A 22091-nucleotide genomic window follows, 5' to 3' on the forward strand; every position below is an offset into this window, starting at 1 on the left:
TGAATTCCAAAAATGATTTTGAAATGTGAGCCAAATCTGAGGAAAAATTTTAATAGAGATAAATATATTGATGCAATTAGATTTTTAAAAAAGTTAACAGAATAAGGTCAGAAGATGTGGCTTGATAGCAGTCCACATGAAACAGATTTGTGGATTAAATCATATAGCCCTTCTGTTATTTAATAGTCAGTGTTATTTAATAGTCAGATGAATCCAGTGTAATAATAGACTGAATGAAGAAAGGTTCAGTGTATGAAAGGAAGAAAGCAATAAATACATTCATTATATTCCACCAGAAATATGGTGGAATTTTGTGTGCCATTTTGGGTCCCCCATTTTAGGAAGCATATTAACCAAAAGAGAAATTAAGATAACAACAGGACCCAATAATGTATCAGAAACTGGTGATTATTTAGTTCAGTGAAAAAAAGATTTAGGTGGGAGAGGTGAGGAGAATGATTATTCTCATTAAATATTTTAAGAGTTGTCACATGAAAGAAGACTTAGACTTAATCTGTCTGTCTCCAGAGGACTGAAAAAAAAAAATCTAATGAATGGCATGTAGAGTGGGGAGAATTTCAACTCAATAAAAGAAATAAAATAAAATTAGAATTTTGAACCCCAGAACTCTCTTTCCCACCTGGGGGTTCAAAATTCTAATTATACAACTAATGTTAGAAATGCTGCAACAGAAAATGGGCTACCTTATGCTCATCACTAAAAGTCTGTAAACAAAGGCCAAGTGACCATGAACCAAGAATCCCATAAAAAGGTGCTCAGGCTTTTCAGGGGAGTAAGTGTCTGGATAACTTTTAGGTTCATTCTAACTCTAAGATTCTATGATCCTTTATGATAAAGATAAGGTTGAGGAAATTTAACCAAACAAATGATAAGAAATTAGATTAATTTGAATATTGGCCATTACTAAATGACAATTAAAAATTAATCAATAATATAGGATGAATTTACTACCTAAGATTTATTAAATAACATCCTAATTTCAAAGGGAAATTATAAGGTATATGGAAAAAGATAAAATATATGTAGATATATCTTTATCCTAATTAAATCTTGGATATTTGATACTTCTAAAAAATTCATGATTTTATTTGTATTAGTTCCTCCATAGATACAGATTACAAGTCCATGCTATCTTGTCCTATATAATAGACTTTCTGTGCTCTTCCTCTTTAAATCTATAATGGAACTGTCTTATAGTTGAGACTTTATTCTGATTCTTTTTGAGAATTCAGGGCATACATATCATTTTACCATTATAATTATCTCCTGTCTATTGGTCTCATCTTTTTGTTGTTATATTAACATCTTCTATCTGACTTTTTAAAACTATAAACAGACATTTGCCGGTTGATGCAACCTGATAATAACAGGTAATAACTAATAGACACTGCACGTTTTCATTGTGTTTAGATCATATGTAATTCTAATTCTGAGACAGGTTTGTCCAATTGCAGTCATATAGGTCAGCAGTCATCAAGGATCACCAAGAGAACACTGGTATTAAAAAGGGAACTTTTGTAGCAACGAGGAGATTGGGGTCAGATTATAACTGAACTTTGAAATAAAATTCTCAGTTCACTATCAGGTTGGCATCCCACAGTTTTTCTAAAAATACTTTAGAACACAAGATTTTTTGTTGATAGACAGATTCTGACATATAATTCCAGTATCAACATTTGGTTAACATTTTTTTTTCAAGATCAACAGATTTCTTGGTATGGTAAAAATCTGTATTTTAAGTGGAAAAAACCCCTACCACTTGACATATAAATTAGAAGAAGATATCAAGTGTTAGAATAGAGTCTCAGAGGAGGCTTCCTTTAATCCAATACCATGCTGTGTGCCTAGAATCCAATACTATCTACAACATGTCTGCCAAGTGTTCATCTAATCTTTGAAGATTGCACATGAGAAGGGACTCTCCACTCCATTATTCAAAGCAGCCCATTCCACTCCTAGATAGCTGTAATGATTAGCAAGTTTATCCTTACCCTGAGACTAGATCCACCTCTCTGAAACTTTTACCCATCATACTTATCTTCTAAATTAAAAAAGTAAGTCCAAATCCTTCTTCCACAACAATCATGAGATGATTTTTAACAAGTCACCAAATTGTAGTATGTTTTGATAAAACATGTATTATGTAGGGTGTATCATTTTACCATTTTGTACCAACCAATTGCTATCATTTACCAACTCATGTTTCTGTTGGATGGTCATATAGTTATGTTCTATGATGTATTATGAGGGATAAGAATAGCTGAGTATAATATTTGGGAGCAGAGGGAGGGAGGAATCTTCATTAGCCCTTTCTCTTTACTTCTTTTTTTTTAACCCTTACCTTCCATCTTAGAATCAATACTGTGTGTTGGTTCCAAGGCAGAAGAGTGGTAAGGGCTAGGCAATGGGGGTCAAGTGACTTGCCCAGGGTCACGCAGCTAGGAAGTGTCTGAGGCTGGATTTGAACCTAGGACCTCCCATCTCTAGGCTTGGCTCTCAATCCACTGAGATACCCAGCTGCCCCCTTTCTCTTCACTTCTGCCTTTTAATCTCCAGTTTCTTTCATAGTTCACCTCAAACACTACTTCCCACATGAGGCTCTTCTTGATCCTGTCATCTCCTAATGCTTTCCCATGCACAAAAATATGACCTTCTATATATTTTGTATATGCTTATACGTGTGTTTCTTTTTGATAGAGAATACTTAGTGGAGTCCCTTCGGGATGGGGAAAGAAGGCTGGGAAGAACTGCCTGCTTTTCACTCTGTATATTAAAAAAAGAATCACTGAATGACAGGCCATAGATTTTGAAGTGCCTTCACTGTCGTAAATTTTGTTGTAACTATATTCAATGTAATAAATTCAAAGAATGATACAATCATGATAATGTTTGAAATGGTTACTATTTATTTTTTAGTAAACTCTGCAATTCAAACTTAATTTGTTAATTTAATTTATCACCTGCTATAGGATATTAAGTAAGCTCCTTGAGGGAATGAACTATTTAATTTTTGTTTTTGTAGCTTCAGCACTAAGCACAATGCCTGACACATCAAGGGAACTTAATAAAGACTTAACATTGATTGGTTGATTAAATAAATATTCATTAAGAAGTTATTATCTACTCAGCACTGTGCCAAGCATTCCTGTTCCTTATACAACAATACTACAATTTCAAATAGTGGAAAGAGAACAGATCTTGAACCCAGGAAGATGAAGGTCCAAGTTTCACCGTTGCCATATATGGGCTGGGTGATATTGAGCAAGTTAATTAACGTAGATGTGCCCTTTGGCAACGCTCTATGACTATAATTTGTAGAGAATGTACCAAGGATGGAGGGAATGTCCTCATCTGGGAGTTCCTTATACTAATGAAATCAGAACTCTATTCTCTATCCCTATCTGTTATTCATACACTGCTTCATAAAGCCTAATATTTCTTATTTTAGAAAGCAATATTTTGCAAAGTACTCTCATATTCTTGAGAGGGAGTATAGCCTCCACCCATGAAATTACCAGTCCACTGCTTTCCCCTATCTTCTACAGCAATACAGAACATAAGATATATCATATATATATATATATATATATATATATATATAATATAAATAAATTAAATGACCTCACTAACCAATTCTGGTTTGTACCAAATATGAGAATGAGACAGGTCTTCTTATTGTAGAGTTCCAGGGATATCTATGAGGGTAATTCTGAAAGAAGGTTCTGAAAACATTCTGAGTTGTGGCAGCTCCTTTGGAATAAGAGACTCAACCTTCAAATGTGGGGCTTTTTGAAGAATAATAATCATTTGCATTTATTCATTCCAACTTATTTATTAAAAACACACTCTCAATTTTTCATGGCTGTAATTCACAAATGTGAACATACAATTACCTAGGGATCCAAGCTACTATATATAGTCAGTTGAACAAGTACCATTTCTGTACCATTATCTTAGAATGGCAGAACAGATGAGCTCATAATATGACTATGAGAAACATAACAAAAGTGTCATACTCTTTTATTGTGACACTACAAGAAATGTACAGTCTAATGACTAGCCACCAAATGCTCAAGGCATTTTAATTTCTTATTTTATATTTTATTTTAATTTTATATATTTATTTTAATTTTTAATATATTTAATATATTTTATTTTTATATCTTAATTTTTAATTTTATATATTTATATATATTCTAATTTTATATATTTATTTATACTTATTTTTATTACTTATTTTTATTATAATAAATAATATCTTATATTTTATATAGTAATATACTAATATTATTTATTTTTATTTAATTCTTCATGATGGATTTCTACAAAGTTAAAATAAGTTACTATATAGGCATGACCACATTGAAATTAGAGGGAGAAGTCTCACTTATAACCAGAAATAAAAATAATTCTAAATTTCTTAAAATTGAAGATAATTAAGATAAATGTATGCTAAAAGTATGTCAATATTGCCAAATCCAGAAACAGATAGGATCTAAAACACATAAAACAAGAAAAAAGCTTAATCAAGGCTGACCTTTGCACACAATTACAATGACCACTAGGGGTCCAACAAGTGCCATGCATATTCTGTGTGTATTAGCAAGGATACCCCAGAATTCATCATTTCCCACAAAAGGCACCTGGCACAGTCATTTCCAAGTCTTGTGTCTTTTAAGAGTTTAGAAAAATGGTTTAGAAGCAGGACATCTACTTTGAAAACCTAATGATGTCTATGATGTGAGGAGGGGAAAGAGGTACTGAGACACCTATAAATAAATTCTAGTAATAAAAAAAGAGAGAAAGCAAAATATAAATTAATGTATACTTAGAACAGTACAATGATTTAAGTGGAATCTTGCAAGTGCTAGGGTATGCTAATGAGATCCATAGATTTAAATATTATTATATTGGAGTCATCTACAAATGCTAAGATACTCCAGAAAGTAAAAATTGTACTATATGTAAGAAAGATATTAATTGCCAGAAAACCTTTTGCCATCTTCATACAGCTTTATTTTTATTTTCATATTTTATATTTATGATACTTTGTATACTATGAGAATCACTGATCTGGACACTTTTGGGGAAATGATCAAAATATGACTGAAGGATGGGAAAAGTGAGCTGAATAAAGGCATATACTTTTCACTGGGATTACATTTCTATACCCATTATAAGGGAGTCAGTGGCCACATACCAGCTTAAAAATATCTTCATTTTAGCAAAATTTGTTGTAATTATATTCAATGTAACAAACTCACAATATAGTATAGTCATGATAATGTTTTAAAAGATTTACTATTTATTTCTAGTAAATGTGTCTCAAATAAAATGGAAGCATCTCTCTTATCTATATATATTTAGAAGCTATTCTTGCCATAGTGTACCTGAATTTTAACTTCATTTGGAAAATTTCCTGGAATACAATGGTTGAAGTCAATTGAACATATCATTATGCAATTATTTATGGTTTATTTATGGTCACAATGTACTGGCCCTCCCTTAGGAAGGTTCCACTACTGACTCATTATTAAAAGAACATGCACTTAAGAGTTGTGCTCCTAAAAGATGCTGGTGTTGCACTGAGCCATCAGCAGCCACTAATATTCATCCATATTAGGGTCAAAGAGAGAAATCTGCAGAAAGAGTGACTGAGTTTAAGGAGAATATCTGTGGCCACAGAAGAGATGCAAATTAACTGGGCTCCAAAGGGATCAAACTTATGACTTTGGCTATCAGCAGTGTGGTTTGTGAAACTTAAAAACAGTACAATGGTTTTACCTAGGCAAAGGATTAAGGATTAAATTTGTAATTTCCTTGTTATAGGGAAATCCTGCATGAGAGAACCCCCTCAACCAAAGCAAATTGGCTCCTTTGCAACTCATAATCATAGAGAGCTTCCCAGAGCATTAAAGATTGAATGACTTGCCCAAGGTCACACTGTCTCTTTTATGGTTATATGTTTACAATGTTGACATATGGCGGTGCTACTTATGGTGATCATGAGTTCATTTTTTATTGCTAGTATCCCCCAAAACAAAGATAGGTGAAAATAAAAAATCAAGAAAACTTTGAATTAGATGGAGAAGAACAGGGAGACAAGTACCCATAAAGATATTCCAGACCTGATTTCACAGAAAGGGCAGGTACAACATAAGCAGAAGAATATACGAGTAATTCTAGCAATTCATGGGAGGCAATATTCAAGAAGAAAGTCAGCACTAAAACCTGTAGTCTCATATGCTTAAGCACAAAAGAAGTAAACATTTGGGGAATTAAGAGATCCAAAACACAAGAAGGATAATTTGACCATAAATAAAAATAAGCATTACTGAAACTTGTTGAAGTGGAACAAATTCCAAGAATATGGAGCTATGAAAGCATGTAATTTGCAAAAAACAAAAGAGTAGACAAAGGAGGCAGTAGAGAGCCTTGGTCTATTGTGAAACTATGTTCATGTAAAAAAAAATTCAGGAACCTAATGAAGGAAACATGATAGAGTGTCTTGGGAGGAAGAACAACAAAGGAGAAGCAGAAGGGATTTTGTCATGGAAGTTTACTATCTGGCTATCAGAAGGAACTGGATGAAGATTTTGTGATCAGTCAGCTCTTGTGAAGGCATGATATACTAGGTAATGGGGCCTTCAATGATCTAGACACATCTGGAGTCTCATTTCAGCCCAAAGCAGAACATCAGATTAATCACTGACATCACTGTAATTAGCTTTAATGACAATTTTGGCCTTCAGAAAGTGAAGAAAAGAGTAAAAGGACGGTTATTCTGGTCCAAAGAAGTTAGAAGTGAAGGAAATGTGAGGTCAAACAATCTTTCTATCATAGAGGTTGGCTTAACAAAATTTATTAAGTATCTATATCCACTGAAGATGAGGAAAAGTAGCCATGTAGATATTCTACTTGGCAAGAAAGGAAGCCACCCAGGCCCCACTATTAAGTGCCAGAATCAGCACTCAAACCCAAGTCTCCTGAGTCCAAATCTTATGATCTTTCTATTAAACTCTCTCCTGTTTTCCAAGGGAAGACATGATTTCCTAGACTGATGCTGTCACAAAAGTATAATATCAAAGATATTGGGAAAGAAAAGGAAAAATTTGAAATAGTTGGATATGGACCCTAGATTTGTGGAGATGGGGGTGGGGTAGATTTCAAGGAATTGAAAGGGGAAAAGGTGGTATACGGTAATCTTATATTTGTAAGATTTGTCCCAAGAGGGATGGGAAATTCTCAAAAAACAACAACAACAACAACAACAACTTGAAAACATAAATAAAAGAGGAAAAAAGTGTAAAGAGAACAACACAGCTTCAAAGGGGAAAATCAATTCATATTTTAAAAGATAGGTAAAGAATATTATCAGCAAGAACAAATAACTGAAGTTAATTGGAAAAGAGTAGCAAATTTATTTAAGAATAGTGTCAGGTATGTCAAATCCCAGAATAAGAAATGACAGAAGTTTTCTTTTCATTTTTAAGGTAGTTTTGTGATAAGAGAAGCAAAAAGGGGCAGGATTTTTGAGCAAGGAATTAGGATTGATTTAATGGCCAAACAAAAGAGAAGACACTAATCGTTCAATAACAACTATGAGGGGATTCTAGTGAAATACCCCAAGGATATATTATTGATCTTGTGCTAGTTTGCAAATGAATAGAAGGCATATTTGTCAAATTTATAAATGACAGAAAGCTGTGGGTGACAGAGTTAGAATCCAAAAGGAAGATTGGGGTTAATGAAATAAGATGAAATTTAATAGGGACAAATTTAAGATTTTATACTATGGTTAAAAAAATCAGAAAGTGTAGAATGAGGAGAAACAATTAGAAAATAGTTGATGTGAAAACATTCTGGGAGTTTTAGTAGACAAGATCACTCTAAGTTGACCAAGTGGTGTGACAGCTAAGAACTATAATGCCACCTGAGGCTGTATTTAAAGAGGTATTGTACACAACACAGGGGTGTTAGTTACTAGTTCTACTGTAGTCTGCTCTCATCAGGATTATTTGAAGTACAATGCTCGGGTCTAGGCACCATATTTTAGGAAAACCACGAATAGAGAGTGAGCTGGATGGTAAATAAGGTATGTTTGGCTTGGAAAAAAGAAGAGCTGCTCAGGAATGAAGAGGAGGACTATGTGCATGAGAGCAGTTTTCCAATATCTGAAGGCTACTGTAGAAAATGGTTTAGAATAATTTTGTTTGGCTTTACAGAGTAGATCCAGAAGCAACGGTGGAATTAGAAGAGCACAAATAAAACTTTACGTATATATATATTAAAAAAAAAATCTTCCTCACAAATAGAGCTATTTAAAATTGGAATTGGCTACCTCAAGAGGCCAGCAGGTTGGCAAAGGAGTCATCCAAAGCCTGGATGATCATTCTTTGAGTATGTGATAGGAGATTCTGGGTCAAGCATTTGTTGGCCTAGAGAGTCACTGAAGTCCCTTCCAACTCTGAGATTCTATACTTTTGTGATTATGAGAATTTAATATTATAAAGATGATAAAATGCTTTCTGGTGTTTAATATCTAGCTTACATATTGGACAATCGATACTTTTTGGACAACTGCTACAATTGGACAAGTGGATTTTTACTAACAAGTTTGTGATTACTTTAAGTCCAGTTTAATACATATAAATATTTAAGAGGAAACAGTAACTACTAGACGTAAGCAATCTTTTTTAAAATAGAAAAGGACAATAAGAAAGTCTAAGGGTTTTTACAAAGTTTTCTTTTAGAGTCAGGAAAAGAACAAATTGTGGGCTAGACTAAACAACAGTATCTTTCAAACAGTTGTTAGATAATATGAAAGCAACTGAGCAAATACACTCCTTTATAAATCTGTGCAATTCTAATATTAGCCTGATGATAATATTTAGTACTCATGTCAATGACGTCTGATGACTACAATGATGATGATATTGAATAAGTAACATTTATATAGCACTTGGAGGTTTGCAAAGAGCTTTACAAAAACTACCTCACTCAATCCTCCCAACAAGCCTGAGAGGTAGGTGCTATTTTATACCCACTTCACTGATGAAGAGACTGAGGCAGAGAGAAGTTAAAGGACTTGCCCAGAATCGCTAGTAACACACAGCTAGCCACTGCCTGAGGCCAGATTTGAAGTCAACTCTTTCTATTGAGGTTCAGCCTTCTCTCTACTGTGCCAACTCACTACACTGATTTTCCTTAGGAATAACTAAACACATATAGAAATTTCTATCAATTATTCACTGATAAATCTGATAAGTGGTGACTGAACGAGGTTACTTTCGTGGACAACACAATAGCACCTACCTTACGGAATTGTTGTGAGGATCAAATAAGATATTTACAAGGAGCTTGGCACAGGTATATCCTATTACAATGTTCCCTGAAATAATGCTAATTATGATTAGGAAAACAAAGACAATTAAAGAAATCAGTATGAAACCTAGAAGTGGTACAAAGTTTTAGCTGGAGTTTCACAAGGCCTGAGACATGCAAATAAGGACCCAGAGATTTAAGTATCATTATATTTGAGTCATCCACAAATGCTAAGATATTCCAGAAAGTTTTAAAAATAACAAGAATGAGTCACCATGGATGTAGGTGTTGACATTTAGAAAACTGGCAGCAATGAACTTGAACATACTGAATCATTAGCTGACACATGAACTATAGCTGTCGCTGTAATTACCATTAAGTGCTTATAGACTCACTTTATCTTCACTTTCCTGGAGGAAAATATCTTCTGGATGTATTGCGGCATTTATTACAAATGTGATCAATACCTAAATATATATTCACAGGTCTAAAGATGGGAGGTCCTGGGTTTAAATCTGGCCTCAAGCCACTTCCTACCTGTGCGACCCTGGGCAAGTCACTTACCCACCATTGCCTAGCCCTTGCTGATTTTCTTTCTGCCTGGGAACTAATTCTAATTATTGATTCTAAGACAGAAGGTACAGGTTTAAAAAAAGAATGTGCAGAATAGGAACCTTGAAATTTCAAAATTCTAAATTCCTTCCCAGATGTTTTTATTACAGATATGTAATATTTTCATGTGGCTGAGCTATAGAACAAAATATTTCCAAGATTTCACCATTACATCTGTAAATCAAAGACTGTAACCAGAAACAAACACACAAACATACATATTAAATATCCAGTGCATTATGAATCTACCTCATAGAATCACAATCTATCCACTACCATATTTTGCTTGTGTGTGAGAGAGAGAGAGAGAGAGAGAGAGAGAGAGAGAGAGAGAGAGAGAGAGAGAGGTGATAATAAAATGATGGGATGCAAATATTTAAAGAAATAAAAACTGAAAGTCTGAAAGATTTTTAGGGCTTACCAATCTTCAGTAGAGTACCCATAATCCTCAGGCTCAGGGAAATGGCTTCATAGAGAGCAAAAGGAAGAATAGAAAAAGAGTAAAAACAATCACAGAGCAGCTAAAAAAAAGGAAAGCATGAATAGAAGTATTGAAAGATGATTATTAAAGTTAAGAAAGAACTCAGTAAATTTAAAAAAAATGGTTGTTAAATAATAGATCAAGTTGATATATAAGCAGTTAATTGGTGGAATCTTAAATACAGGATTATTAAGGCATGGTCTTTGAAACTCAAGAACTTTACTGAAATTTAAAATACAAGTAATTTTTGATGACATTCCTTCCACAGACATACCCAAACTATTCAAATTTATATGTAAAAATGCAAATAATTGGACTTCTAAGTTTGTTGGTAGCTAAAGTCATTTGGCAAGGAAATCATATACATAATGTTGCCAAAGTAAGGATTCAATAGTGAGGTATAAATATGCATTACTATGGGACATTTCATCAGATTGCAAATTTCCTTACTCTTACTTGATGAAGTACTTTCAAGACCCTAGGGTAATGTATGTGATGAATTAACTAATCATTTCTTACATAAAGCAAAGACATTAACATAATTTTATTTTATTATAAAATTACCATTTTAAACCAAATTATCAGTCAAAATATTTCTACTGTAGCAGTAATTCACTACATAAAAGCCTTTAGCCTCAAATACTTATGTGTTCAAATTGCTTCAATTACATTTATAAATAATATGTACTAGTGGAGTATGATAAAATAAAAGTTGAGTATTTGACTAGTTTTTTCAACAAATATTTACTGTTACATAAGAACATTTCCTAAATATATAGTAAAAAGAAAGAGAAAAATAGTCTCCGTAACACAGAAAATTTTAATTTTAATTCCTGAGATTAGATATGACCCAATATTTTTCACCCACAGACATGTACAAAGTGGAGATGCCACAGGATTTAAAAAGCAAATACATCACTTTTTAGGAATATAAGTTTTCCATATTTTGAAGAAAATAAAATAAAAGGCAAACATTTAGGCTCAAAATCTTATTTGATTTTTTCCAATGATATTTTAAATGATTCTGGAGGGAAGGGGTTTGTTTCTTTAGGAAGCTGAAGTTCTAATTTCTTCTATATCTTTAATTCCTAGGTAATTTTCCTCCTTTCAATTTAGCCAAATCAACTTTGATAACTCCAGCATTTCTTGGATTTTTAATTTTATAATTCTTCACCTCTTCCCCACATTATCCCTATAGAAACTCCCTAACACATCTTCACCTCCCAAAACTCCTAACCTAGAGTTCCCCTCTTTCATTATTATCTTACCTTCTTCTCCCTTCAATATACATTCATCATTCCACTTTCCCCTATTTGGAGCCTGTTAGCACATTCCCTTGATATTGTTATTTAAACACTATTCTAACAAATGCTCTCTGTTGTCTGTTTCTTTATCCTCTGACTGTACCAATCTGAGACCCTGAATTAACTCTAACCATCTACTTTCTCTACTGCTGCCACCAAACCTAAAAACAAGTCACAAAGACATGCTCATTATAAATTCACTCTAGCTAGCTTCAAATGGGACATAATGATATACAGAAGTCAGCCACCGGGGTTGGGTGTAGTAGGATGGATAGGAAGCTTTTAAGAATAAAATTTTAGCAACATGGTAGTTTATGCCTAAAATCCCAGCTCTTAGGTGAAAGATTGAGGTGGGTGGATCACACGCTTTTGAGTTCTGAGCTATTAAAGAGTTTAATTCTGTAGGGTTTCCACACTAAGTCTGGAATTAATAGAGTGAAAACCAGCAGAGGATCCCTCGTCTCTCAAAAAAGTGGAAACCATCCATTTTTGGACAACTAGAGCAGGTTAAAATTTCTGTGCCAATCAAGCAAGTGAGCAGCTAATGTATTTCCAGCTGACAAAGAGGAGAGGAGAAAAGATAAGAGAAGACAGGAGAGGAGACAGGAGAGAAAAGGAAGGAGGAGAGGAAAGGAGGAGGAGAAGAGGAAAGCAAAGAGAGAAGCAGTTCAAATGAGGAGGGAATGGGAAAATTGTCTCAGAGACTGATGCCAATGTAGAGGGAACTCATCCACCTATTGAAACTTTTCAGATATAGACACAGAATATGGAAGGAGGATAGATAAATACTAGACAAATACAAAAAAAAAACCACAAAAAAACATGGCAGGGTTTTTTAAGGATAGTGTCAGAACCACTAAAACTCAAAATGAGCTGAGACTGGCAATGAAATATAAAGAAAAAAAATTTATTATTTTTATTTTTAAAGGCTATATTGGAAACAAGGATCAAAGAAAGAATTCTGAATAATAGACAATGGATAGTAGATAGACCTCCTCAAATTTTATTTTTTTACTTTACTTTTTTGCCAAGGAGAAAGAACTTTGCACTGGAAAAAAATGGTTTATAGGGAAATGAAACCCATGTTAACCATAGAGGCATTAGGTAAACAGCTAACTGCCAGGAGGAGTTCAGTAATCAAGCCTTGATGAATATAATACCAGGGTACTAAAAAGCTAGTTAATGTGTAAATGTCTAAGTAAGTCAGTGATTTCTGGAATATTTTGGAGAATGAAAAAGATATCAAAGGTCTCAAGATGGGAAAAATCTCTATTTTTTTTTTAAATGCGTTAGTGAGTTTGATTTCATTTTTTAACACTGTACCATGGTGTAACACAATGGATAAGAACTGAGCCTTGAGTTCAGAAGATTTGAGTTCAGACCTATTCTGAGATTATTATTAGCTCTATAGCCCTTACAAAGTCACTTAATCTGTTTGTTTGTCTCAGTCTGCTCAGCTCTAAAATGGGGCTAATAATACATTAATAATAATAATAATATAACTACTTCCCAAGGCTGTTGTGAAGATCAATGAAATCATTTTTTCTAAAGAGTCCCTGGCACTTAACAAATCTTAGTCATCCAATTCTGACCCCTTGCCCCGAGGTAAAATTCTATACTGTATTATTAAAGAGATAATTAAAACAACATTTAAGCTAGGAAAGGAAGTAGTGACCACAAAGAGCCAGTTTGGCTATATCAAGATGGTCATGCAAGACTAAATTAATTTTCTTTTTAATACTTGTAGATCAGGAGAAATTATATTTCCCATGATTTTAGCCAAGGATTTGAAAAGTCAATCACGTTAGTCTTAAGGACAAGATGTATGGATGTGGATTAGATGCTAAAGGTATTCAGACCCTAAGAGTATTCATTAATGATTCAATGTCAATTTGGAAGCAGATGTCTAATGGAGTATTTTCAAGGAACTGTGCTTGGCCCTGTGCCATTTAATGTTTTAATCAATGATGTGGTTGAATCTATCTAGGGCACTTTCATGAAATTTGCAAATGACATAAAGCTGGAAAAGATAGCTAACGTTTTGAATGTCAGAGGCAGGATCCAAAAAAAATCTTCATAGAGCAGAATATGAGGTCAAAATTTAAAACATCACATTTTAAAGGAATGAATCTAAAGTCTTATATCTACTTGGTTTTCATATTTATAACTATGGGGACTTGGATGAAGAGGAGTTTATCTGAAGATATCAGACAATTCAGTGGTCTGCAAACACAACAGTTATGAAATTTCATATGGCAGTCAAGTGCCCATAAATTGGGCATATTATAGAGGCCACGGAGTGAGGGAGTCAGTTCAATTTCACAAACATTAAGTGCCTTCCAGGAGCAAGGCACTGTCCTAACCCTGCTAGACAGGACCTTCATCACACAAAGATGCAGCATTATGTTCAGTTCTGGGTATATTTTAGGAAGGTGAGTGACAAGGACTGGTTGGAGGACCTGGGAATATTTAACCCAGAGAAGGGCAGGCAAGCAAGTTATGCCCAAGTACCCAAAAGGCTGTCAAGCCAAACAGCTGATGACTTGATCTGTTTGGTTCTAGAGACCAGAAGTAAAAGCAATGAACGGGAGTTGTGAAGAAGTAAATGTCAGGATAAAATTGGGGAAAGTATCCTCACAATCAGAGCCAACCCAAAATGGGCTTTCTTAGAAGGTAGTGGATTATGTCTCATGAGAGATCATAATGCAAAAGATATTTTTACTAATGTACTAGTGGGGGATCAGAAGCCAAAGTTTGAAAATCCCGAGAGAGGGAACAGATTAAAAAAAAAAAAAAGGAACACTACTTCCTCTCTTAGGTAAAGCTACACAAGGGAAGGTGAAAGATTTAATCATGGTCCAGAGCTGAAAGGTAAGAAAGAGATCCCTTTCAGTCTCTGGTTTGTTTTCTTCTCTTGATAGATGTTATCCTGATCCCCTTAGTACATTAGAAGAATAAGATGTTCAGTTTCTTTTGGATTAATAAGCTCTTTTTATTCCTTTGGTATTTAGGAATGGTAGGGTTTAGGGAAGAGGGGAAAATAGGGAGTCTCTAATTCTATTTTAACCTAAATTCCCTTCAGGGGTTGAGGGCTCAGGTCTGGAGACCTGAGTCCCTAAGAAGGGTGTGGAGTCAAGCTGTTGTATTTTCCTGATATAGAAAGATATATAGTTATTGAAGAGAACAATTGACAATCTTTGGTGGATAGTCTTATCTTTCCCAAAGGGAAAAAGTCTCTATCCACCACTACTGAGGAAGGATGGCTAATCTGATTACTTCAGATTGATGAGGGATCACAACAGGTTGAGCTCAGCAAGATGCTCCTCTCCCTTCAGGTTCAAAAGAGAGAGAACCCTTCTCCAACTGTTCACCTGCTTTTCTTGGCTAGAGGTTCTAGCTCCATCCCCCATTGCCAGCAAAATTCCATTCTCTTCCTGCATGAGCTTTCCTTGCAAACCAAGTCCTTGCAGTGCAGACTACCTCTCTCATCCACACTAACTTGCCAAGTATATTGTAGCAGGGATTCTGATTTCCATATGGGTTGGAGAGTAACGTTCCTGAAGTCACATCTAACTCCAAGATTCTGTGCTTTCTCTTCCTTCAGTTTGCATAATGTTGCACTATCCTGGATCGCATCTAAATTCTTTAAGTATTTATTTCTCTACCTCTTTTCCTAAGGTCTTTTCTTCCTTCTATCTATCCCAGAGGTCCAAAAGGTCCTCCATAAGGTTTCCAGATCTTCTTTTCCCTTCTATAGCCTCTCCTTTAAGAACTTTCTATATTCTTTTGGTTTTAACATTGGTCTCTACATTGTGCATCATGATCTTAATTTTAAACCCATATTTCCAACTTAAATTAGAAATTTCCGTTTAGTATGGGAATACATTTTGAGTGAAAATACACATACAAGCCAGTGGAATTGCTTCTCAACTCTGGGAATGGGGAGGGAGACAACATGAATCATATAATTTTGGGAAATTTATGTGTAAATTTGTTATTGAAATAAAATAAAAAATACATTTTTTTTAAAAAGCTATTGAATAAAATGAAAAAAGAAAGAAATTTCCATTTAGGTATCCTGTTGTCACTTCAAATTCAACATATCCAAACTAAGTTCATTATTTGGTACCAACTTCCCTATCACTGGTCATGGCATCACCATGACCAAAATCTTGGGTTTTGGGCATACGACCTCATGCAAATTTAAATTCCTCCTAGTTCTCTCAGTATTTATATTCAATCTGCAAATTCTGCTGATCTAGCGTCTCCTGTCCCTTAAAACCTTGTGCCTAGGATACTATAAGGATCATTAACTAGACTCCATGCCTTGAGTTTCTCCAACTGTGCCAAGCTAGAATACACAAAATGGTCAGATGAAATTTCCCTAAATCACTGCTTTAATCATTTTATTCCCTTGCTAAAAATCTTTATTGGCAGTCCATATGAATGAAATTCTAACTTGTAAACCTAGAATTCCAAACTCAATCCAACTTCCCAGACATCATTGTCTTCTCCTGTGAGATTATCTATTTTGACTACCCTACATGGCTTGTTCTTTTCTACTTCTCTATCTTTGCTCATGCTATTCTTCTTCCTCACCTTCATCATCTATTTTCAGGTCTGTCCTGTTTTCTCTGTAACTAAATCCTACACAAACTTCAGAGTCTTGCTCTAAATCCAACTCCTTCAGGAAGCTTTCTAAAACAAATTTAGTCTGGCCATATTGCCAAGGACTTAATTGCATCATTCCTTTCACCGTCATGGACTACCTTCTAAGATCTTACATTTTTATCTCAGTATTGACTTTTCACATGCATGTCTTATCTCCTTAACCAGATTATAAAATCTTTGAAGATGAGCACTTGCATTCTATGGACTCCATATGGCAGCTAGCATAGAATACAGAATAGGCACTCACCACATATTCTTGGTTGCTTCACTTAAAGTAATTAAAAGAGATTAGCAAGATCCAGATTGTTACAGAAACCCTATCTTAGGAATAAAGATATGAGATCCTGTACTGTGTGGATTTGGATTCTTTTAGTGTGGAATCTTTTACCTCTGAAAGCCCAGGGTCACAGGTGAGATGTGGCCTTTGCTAACAGAATTGGACAATGCCAGGAATGTTCAGAGTTAACATAATGTGTTAATATGTTTCTCCTTTAAGCAGATAAATGAAATGGATGGAAAGTGGCCAGGAACTATGAAAAAATCCATGAGAAGTCTTCAAATTGGGAAAAAATCAATATTTAGATAAGCATGCTTAATATTTGGCATTAGTGATAAAAGTACATAGGTGGTACTTAATATGATTGTATTACTTTAACCTTTATTTTAACTTGCATCTCTGTTACAAGAAAAAAATTATAGAATAATTAAAATATGTGCTATTGGTAGTTTAATTATTATGGAAAATGCATTAACAAATAGGTCATTTGCAAAATACATCTCAGTTATTCTAATTTGACAAAGAATGAGTGTAGGAACCGAGAAATACAAACTCAGTTCACTTGAGTGGCAATTTACCCAAAGAGTGAGAACAGCACCAAAGAGGAATTACTCATTCTATAGAAGGCCTGACTTGAAATCTTAAACCTTTTAAGTACAACAGTATTATCATTTTTAACAATTCTTTATAATCACAAGATATTGAATTTAAGAAAAATAAAATTCATGCACATGAAGACCTTTCACTTGACTAAGAATTGTATTTAAAAATCAGATGACTTACAATGAACATGTAGTTATGAGTAATTTTTATATCAGCATATTACTGCTCTCCCCATTATGCACTTGTGTGTTCTATGTGGTTCATGATCTCATTTATACTACTTAAAGATAAAAGAAAAAAAAATCACCTCATCACCCCTAGCCCATATTATCGTATTTGGCCTCCAGGCTGGACTCTCCTCTCCAAATCACTGGTTTTCTGAGCATTCCTTTGCTCAAAAACCCTCATTGCCTTAGGGAAAAAATACCAAATGCTAAGCCAGAAGGCTTTCTACAATCTGGCTTAAACTGATCTTTCCAAACCTAATTCAATTACATTGAATATATTTACAAACACTGACATTTTTTACATGACAAGGCACTGTGCTAGGCTCTGGGGATACAGAATTTTTTAGTGACAATTACTACTTTCAACAGATTTATAATCTATTGTGAGAAAACAACATCTGGAATGCTAGGCACATACAAGGTAGATTATGTTAGTAGATAAATGGCTCTAGGTGAAATTGGAGGAGGGAAGTATAGTTTTGGTAGGCAATCAGGAAAGTCTTCATGATGGAGCTCTCCTCCAAGTAAGAAGATTTTGTCATGTGGAAATGAGTATGGAGTGCATTCCAGGCAACAGGGACATTTTGTATGAAAGCAAAGAAGCAGAACAAAGAAATATTGAACTTAGGGAATAGTGGTTAGTCCTGTTTGGCTGGAAAGGAGAATTTTAAATGGGAAATAATGTGAAATGAGGCTAGAAAGATAGATTGGAGTCAGACTATGAATAGAGAACTGAGAAATTGGTAAAGTATACACTTGAATTTGCCAAAATGACAGCATTATCTGCCAGCTAATTCTATCTTTGAAGACAGTCTCAAAAACTGCCTATGTCCATTTGAAACACACACAAATACATTTTTTTATATAGAAGTTCATATTTATGCCTGATGTATCAGTATTAGAAAAGCACATCTTAACTATCAAATAGTAACAGCAATTTTAAAGTAAATGACCTCTAATGATCCCCATTAATAGAAACATTTTTTATTTAAGAAAGTTATGATTTTCTGATTGTGATCAAATCACACCAATTTTTTTCTACCATGAAGTAAAAAAATCATAACCATCATCATGAAAAAAACTTTAAAAAATACTTTGTATTCAACTTTAAAGTGGTATGTGGATGGATTTGATGTCTCTAACGTGATGATTTTTTGGTTCAAGTAAACTACTTTCATTATTACCTAAAGAAGCAATTCTCACTTATAGTTAATTTCTTTCCATATTTGCTAATTCACCATTGAATCTCGCCACAACAGAAATTACAAAATTTAGGAATACTTCAATCTTTTACAATCTCATGGTTCATTAACTGAACCATGAAGAGGAGGTCTATCTGAAATGTTAGAGATTTTGAATGACAGAACAATTCTGAGGAAACATAACAATATTTTCAAAATATATTAAACAGATTAAAATAATTTTCTTGATAAACTCTAATTATAAAAATATGCTTAACATCAGGTTTCAAATCTTTTTAATCCTAGCTGAAACTAATCTGCCTGGGCAAAAGTACTTTTTTTGGATGTTAAAAATGTTGGAAAACATGGAAGTGTTGTCATAAACATAAAACTCCAAGAGTAAAACAATAAAGAGGTTGATAATAAGCATATCTGGGATAAAGAGAATAACATCCTGGCAAGTACAAGGTTATATCGATGACATTGTTTTGCTATTTCTTGAATACAAGCTCCATATATATATACTCAGCATTCCTGTCTGTAAAGAGCATAAAGGAGCATTTTGCAAACAAATTAGCGATTACTGTTATAATGATGAACACCATTGCCCTGGGACAAAAATGTTAGCAGAACCAAGCTGTCTTCAAGTATAACAACCTGCATACCAAATTGAGGTAATGATATAACTTCTACCAAAATGTATTTGACAATAAGCACATTTCACCATCAAATTAAAGGTTCATTTTACTAGGAGTAAAATACAGATGTTACCTAGATTCTTAAGGAACAAAGTAATGATTGGCATTTTGAATGGTAACTTCACTTACAAATCCAAAAGCCAGTTCTCAGGCAGGTGCAATATAAAAATAAATATGGGAGAATTGGCACTCTGTGGGGTTTAAAGTTCAAATACAAAGGAAAGATATGTATATTTCTGATCTAATTTCCTCAAGTGAACATTTTCAAGAAATGAAACCCCTTCAAACAGGGAGTTATAAATATATTATTTTAATTACTGACTTACTGCTGTGTGTATATGTGATCATGTGTGAACATGAGAATAATGGTAAGTGTTCTTATTTTTTAAAAAACACAGTAAATAATAAGAACATGAAAATTCCATAATACTGGTCCAGCTTTAAGCTGGGACCATAATAAGATAACAGAATATTTCTCCTTGGTCCTATCTTACCAGTAAATGAAGAATCTTTAAAATTAATTCTTTGGTATTATTCTGCATGTATCGAAAATCAGTATCTATAATAATTTAGACAATTTGAAAGCTATGTGGGTTCAAATTATAGTTTATATTTACAAGATATCCTTTACTCTCACACCAATATACACATGTTCCTACTACTATTTCAGAATATTAGCAGTGATCTTTGGAAAATCCTAGTAGAAAGCACTGGGATGGAGAACTTTAGAAAGATCCTAAGAGTCAAAATTCAGGAATTAAAAGGGAGAGTAAACTGTGTGGAAAAGGAAAATAGATAACCAAGTTAGATTGACTTTTAATTGAAAAGAAAATATTCAGTAATCTTATTAAGAATAATAGCAGTAAAAGAAAGACACAGTTTATATCTGTTGTGAAAAAGGAAGTGGACTAAATTAAACCAAGAATTTAAATTGAACTTATTTGCAACATTTTTTAACTGGGACAAAATAACAATAGAAAAAACAACTTACCCATAAGCAATTCCAGCTATGGTACATTTCTTAAACTGCATTACATTGCAAGTCAGGGTGCCAGTCTTGTCAGAAAATATGTATTTTACCTTAACAAATGTTTAAAAATTCAAATTAAAATTCCAAAGGTCATTTTCATCCTTGTCTATTAAATGATAAGTATGATGGGAGAAATCTAATCTACTTCCTGTTTTGCTTTTCAGCAGCAACTCAATTTTAACTGACTTGTTTCTACTTATCTCAGAGTAGCTCAATTATTTTTCAATATACTTTACAATAAGCTTCACATATGATGGCCAAATGGAAATAAATGTACATTGGAAGCCATTCAGAACGTATTATTTATAATAATGAAGGGCATAAATATATTTTAAATATAGTATTATTTATTGTTTGTAAAGAATTAAAATATTAATCAGGGTTTCCCAAGGCAGAAAATCATGAACTAGGACTGTAAAGTATTTAAGGAAATGATGTCAAACAATAACAGTTTTATCAGATGACTATAACTGTCATTAAACATGAAATTTGGCAAGTGGCACTAGTATACAGAAAAAGTTCTTTCTGTTTACTCCAATGAACAAAACTTAAGACTGTTTAATTCGAAGAAGAAAATAAACTACTGACCTAAGAGATTCCTTCCTTTTGATCATTATGATATATCAAATAACATCATTCAATCAATAAATGTTTATTAAGTGCCTACTATGTTCTAGGTCCTGGGTGCTAAGTGCTAGGAATGCAAAAAAAGAGGCTAAAAACAGTCCCTGCTCTCAAGCAGCTCACAATCTGACTGAGGAGATAACACTATATACTGATTTTTCCTACATTTATAGGAAAAAAACCTAATAACAATCTTAAGACCATGAGACTTTAGTAAAAGGATCATAGATTTAGAGCAACAAGGAACCTGGGAGGCTATGTAGTTCAGCCCCTGCATTTTATAGATGAAGATGCTAAGGCACAGAGAATTTAAATGATGTTTCCAAGGTCATACAGTTATAAAGAACATAGAAAATAAATCCAATCTATCTAAATATAATAGTAGTAAAGTCCCTATGCCTGCCTAATAATTTGTACCTTTTGAGCATAAATATCTCTAGGGAATTGTCCCCCTACAATGGCCATCTTCCCCTTGTCATTTCATAAAGCCCGTTCATGAACCAGGTGCTGGTAAATAGACTAAATGACCTATCTAGGAAGACACCAGGTCAGAGAGAAACAAGTCTGACTCCCGTTCCAATATTCCATTTAAGTATTTCATTTACCTGGCCAAGTTCTTCATTAAGATTGGACGTCCGAGCCATCGCAGAAGTGTCTGTAGGTTCATAGTGCATATCTAGATCCTAAAAATCAAAGAAAAAGTGAGTTTTGGCTAGTTGAATAGAATTTATTATGCTCCTATGGCATGATTAAAAAGTGGGAATACAAAGAAAGGCCACAAATAGTCCCTGCTCTTAAGGAGATCATAGTCTTATGGGCATACTGTGTTAGGGAGAGGGAAAGAGGAAGGGGCGGGTTGGAGGGAGGGAGGGAGAGAAAGAATGAGAGAGAGAGAGAGAGAGAGAGAGACAGACAGACAGACAGACAGACAGACAGACAGAGAGAATGAGAGACAGACAGAGACAGAGAGACAGAGACAGAAACAGAGAGAGACAGAAACAGAGAGAGAGAGACAGAGAGAGAGACAGAGAGAGAGAG

The 22091-nt window shown here is 34.0% G+C and overlaps 1 protein-coding gene across 5 annotated transcripts in view; it reads right to left on the reverse strand.

Moving 5' to 3' along the window:
• Positions 1–22091, reverse strand: part of ATP8A1 (ATPase phospholipid transporting 8A1) — a 284236-nt gene that overhangs the window by 157830 nt on the left and 104315 nt on the right. For 3 of the 5 annotated variants that reach the window (XR_008912864.1, XM_007496505.3, XM_007496504.3), the window contains exons 13-15: positions 21659–21736; positions 20391–20479; positions 10379–10423 (exon numbers count right to left, since the gene is read on the reverse strand). Coding sequence is in view for 4 of the 5 variants with exons in the window: in XM_007496505.3 (XP_007496567.1) it covers positions 10379–10423; positions 20391–20479; positions 21659–21736 (212 nt within the window). In the remaining variant the exon portion in view is untranslated. The remainder of the gene's footprint in view (positions 1–10378; positions 10424–20390; positions 20480–21658; positions 21737–22091) is intronic. The other 2 variants (XM_056802573.1, XM_007496506.3) reach the window with 1 other exon arrangement.

The sequence above is a fragment of the Monodelphis domestica genome, chromosome 6 (genome assembly GCF_027887165.1).
Source record: "Monodelphis domestica isolate mMonDom1 chromosome 6, mMonDom1.pri, whole genome shotgun sequence".
Lineage (NCBI taxonomy): Eukaryota > Metazoa > Chordata > Mammalia > Didelphimorphia > Didelphidae > Monodelphis > Monodelphis domestica.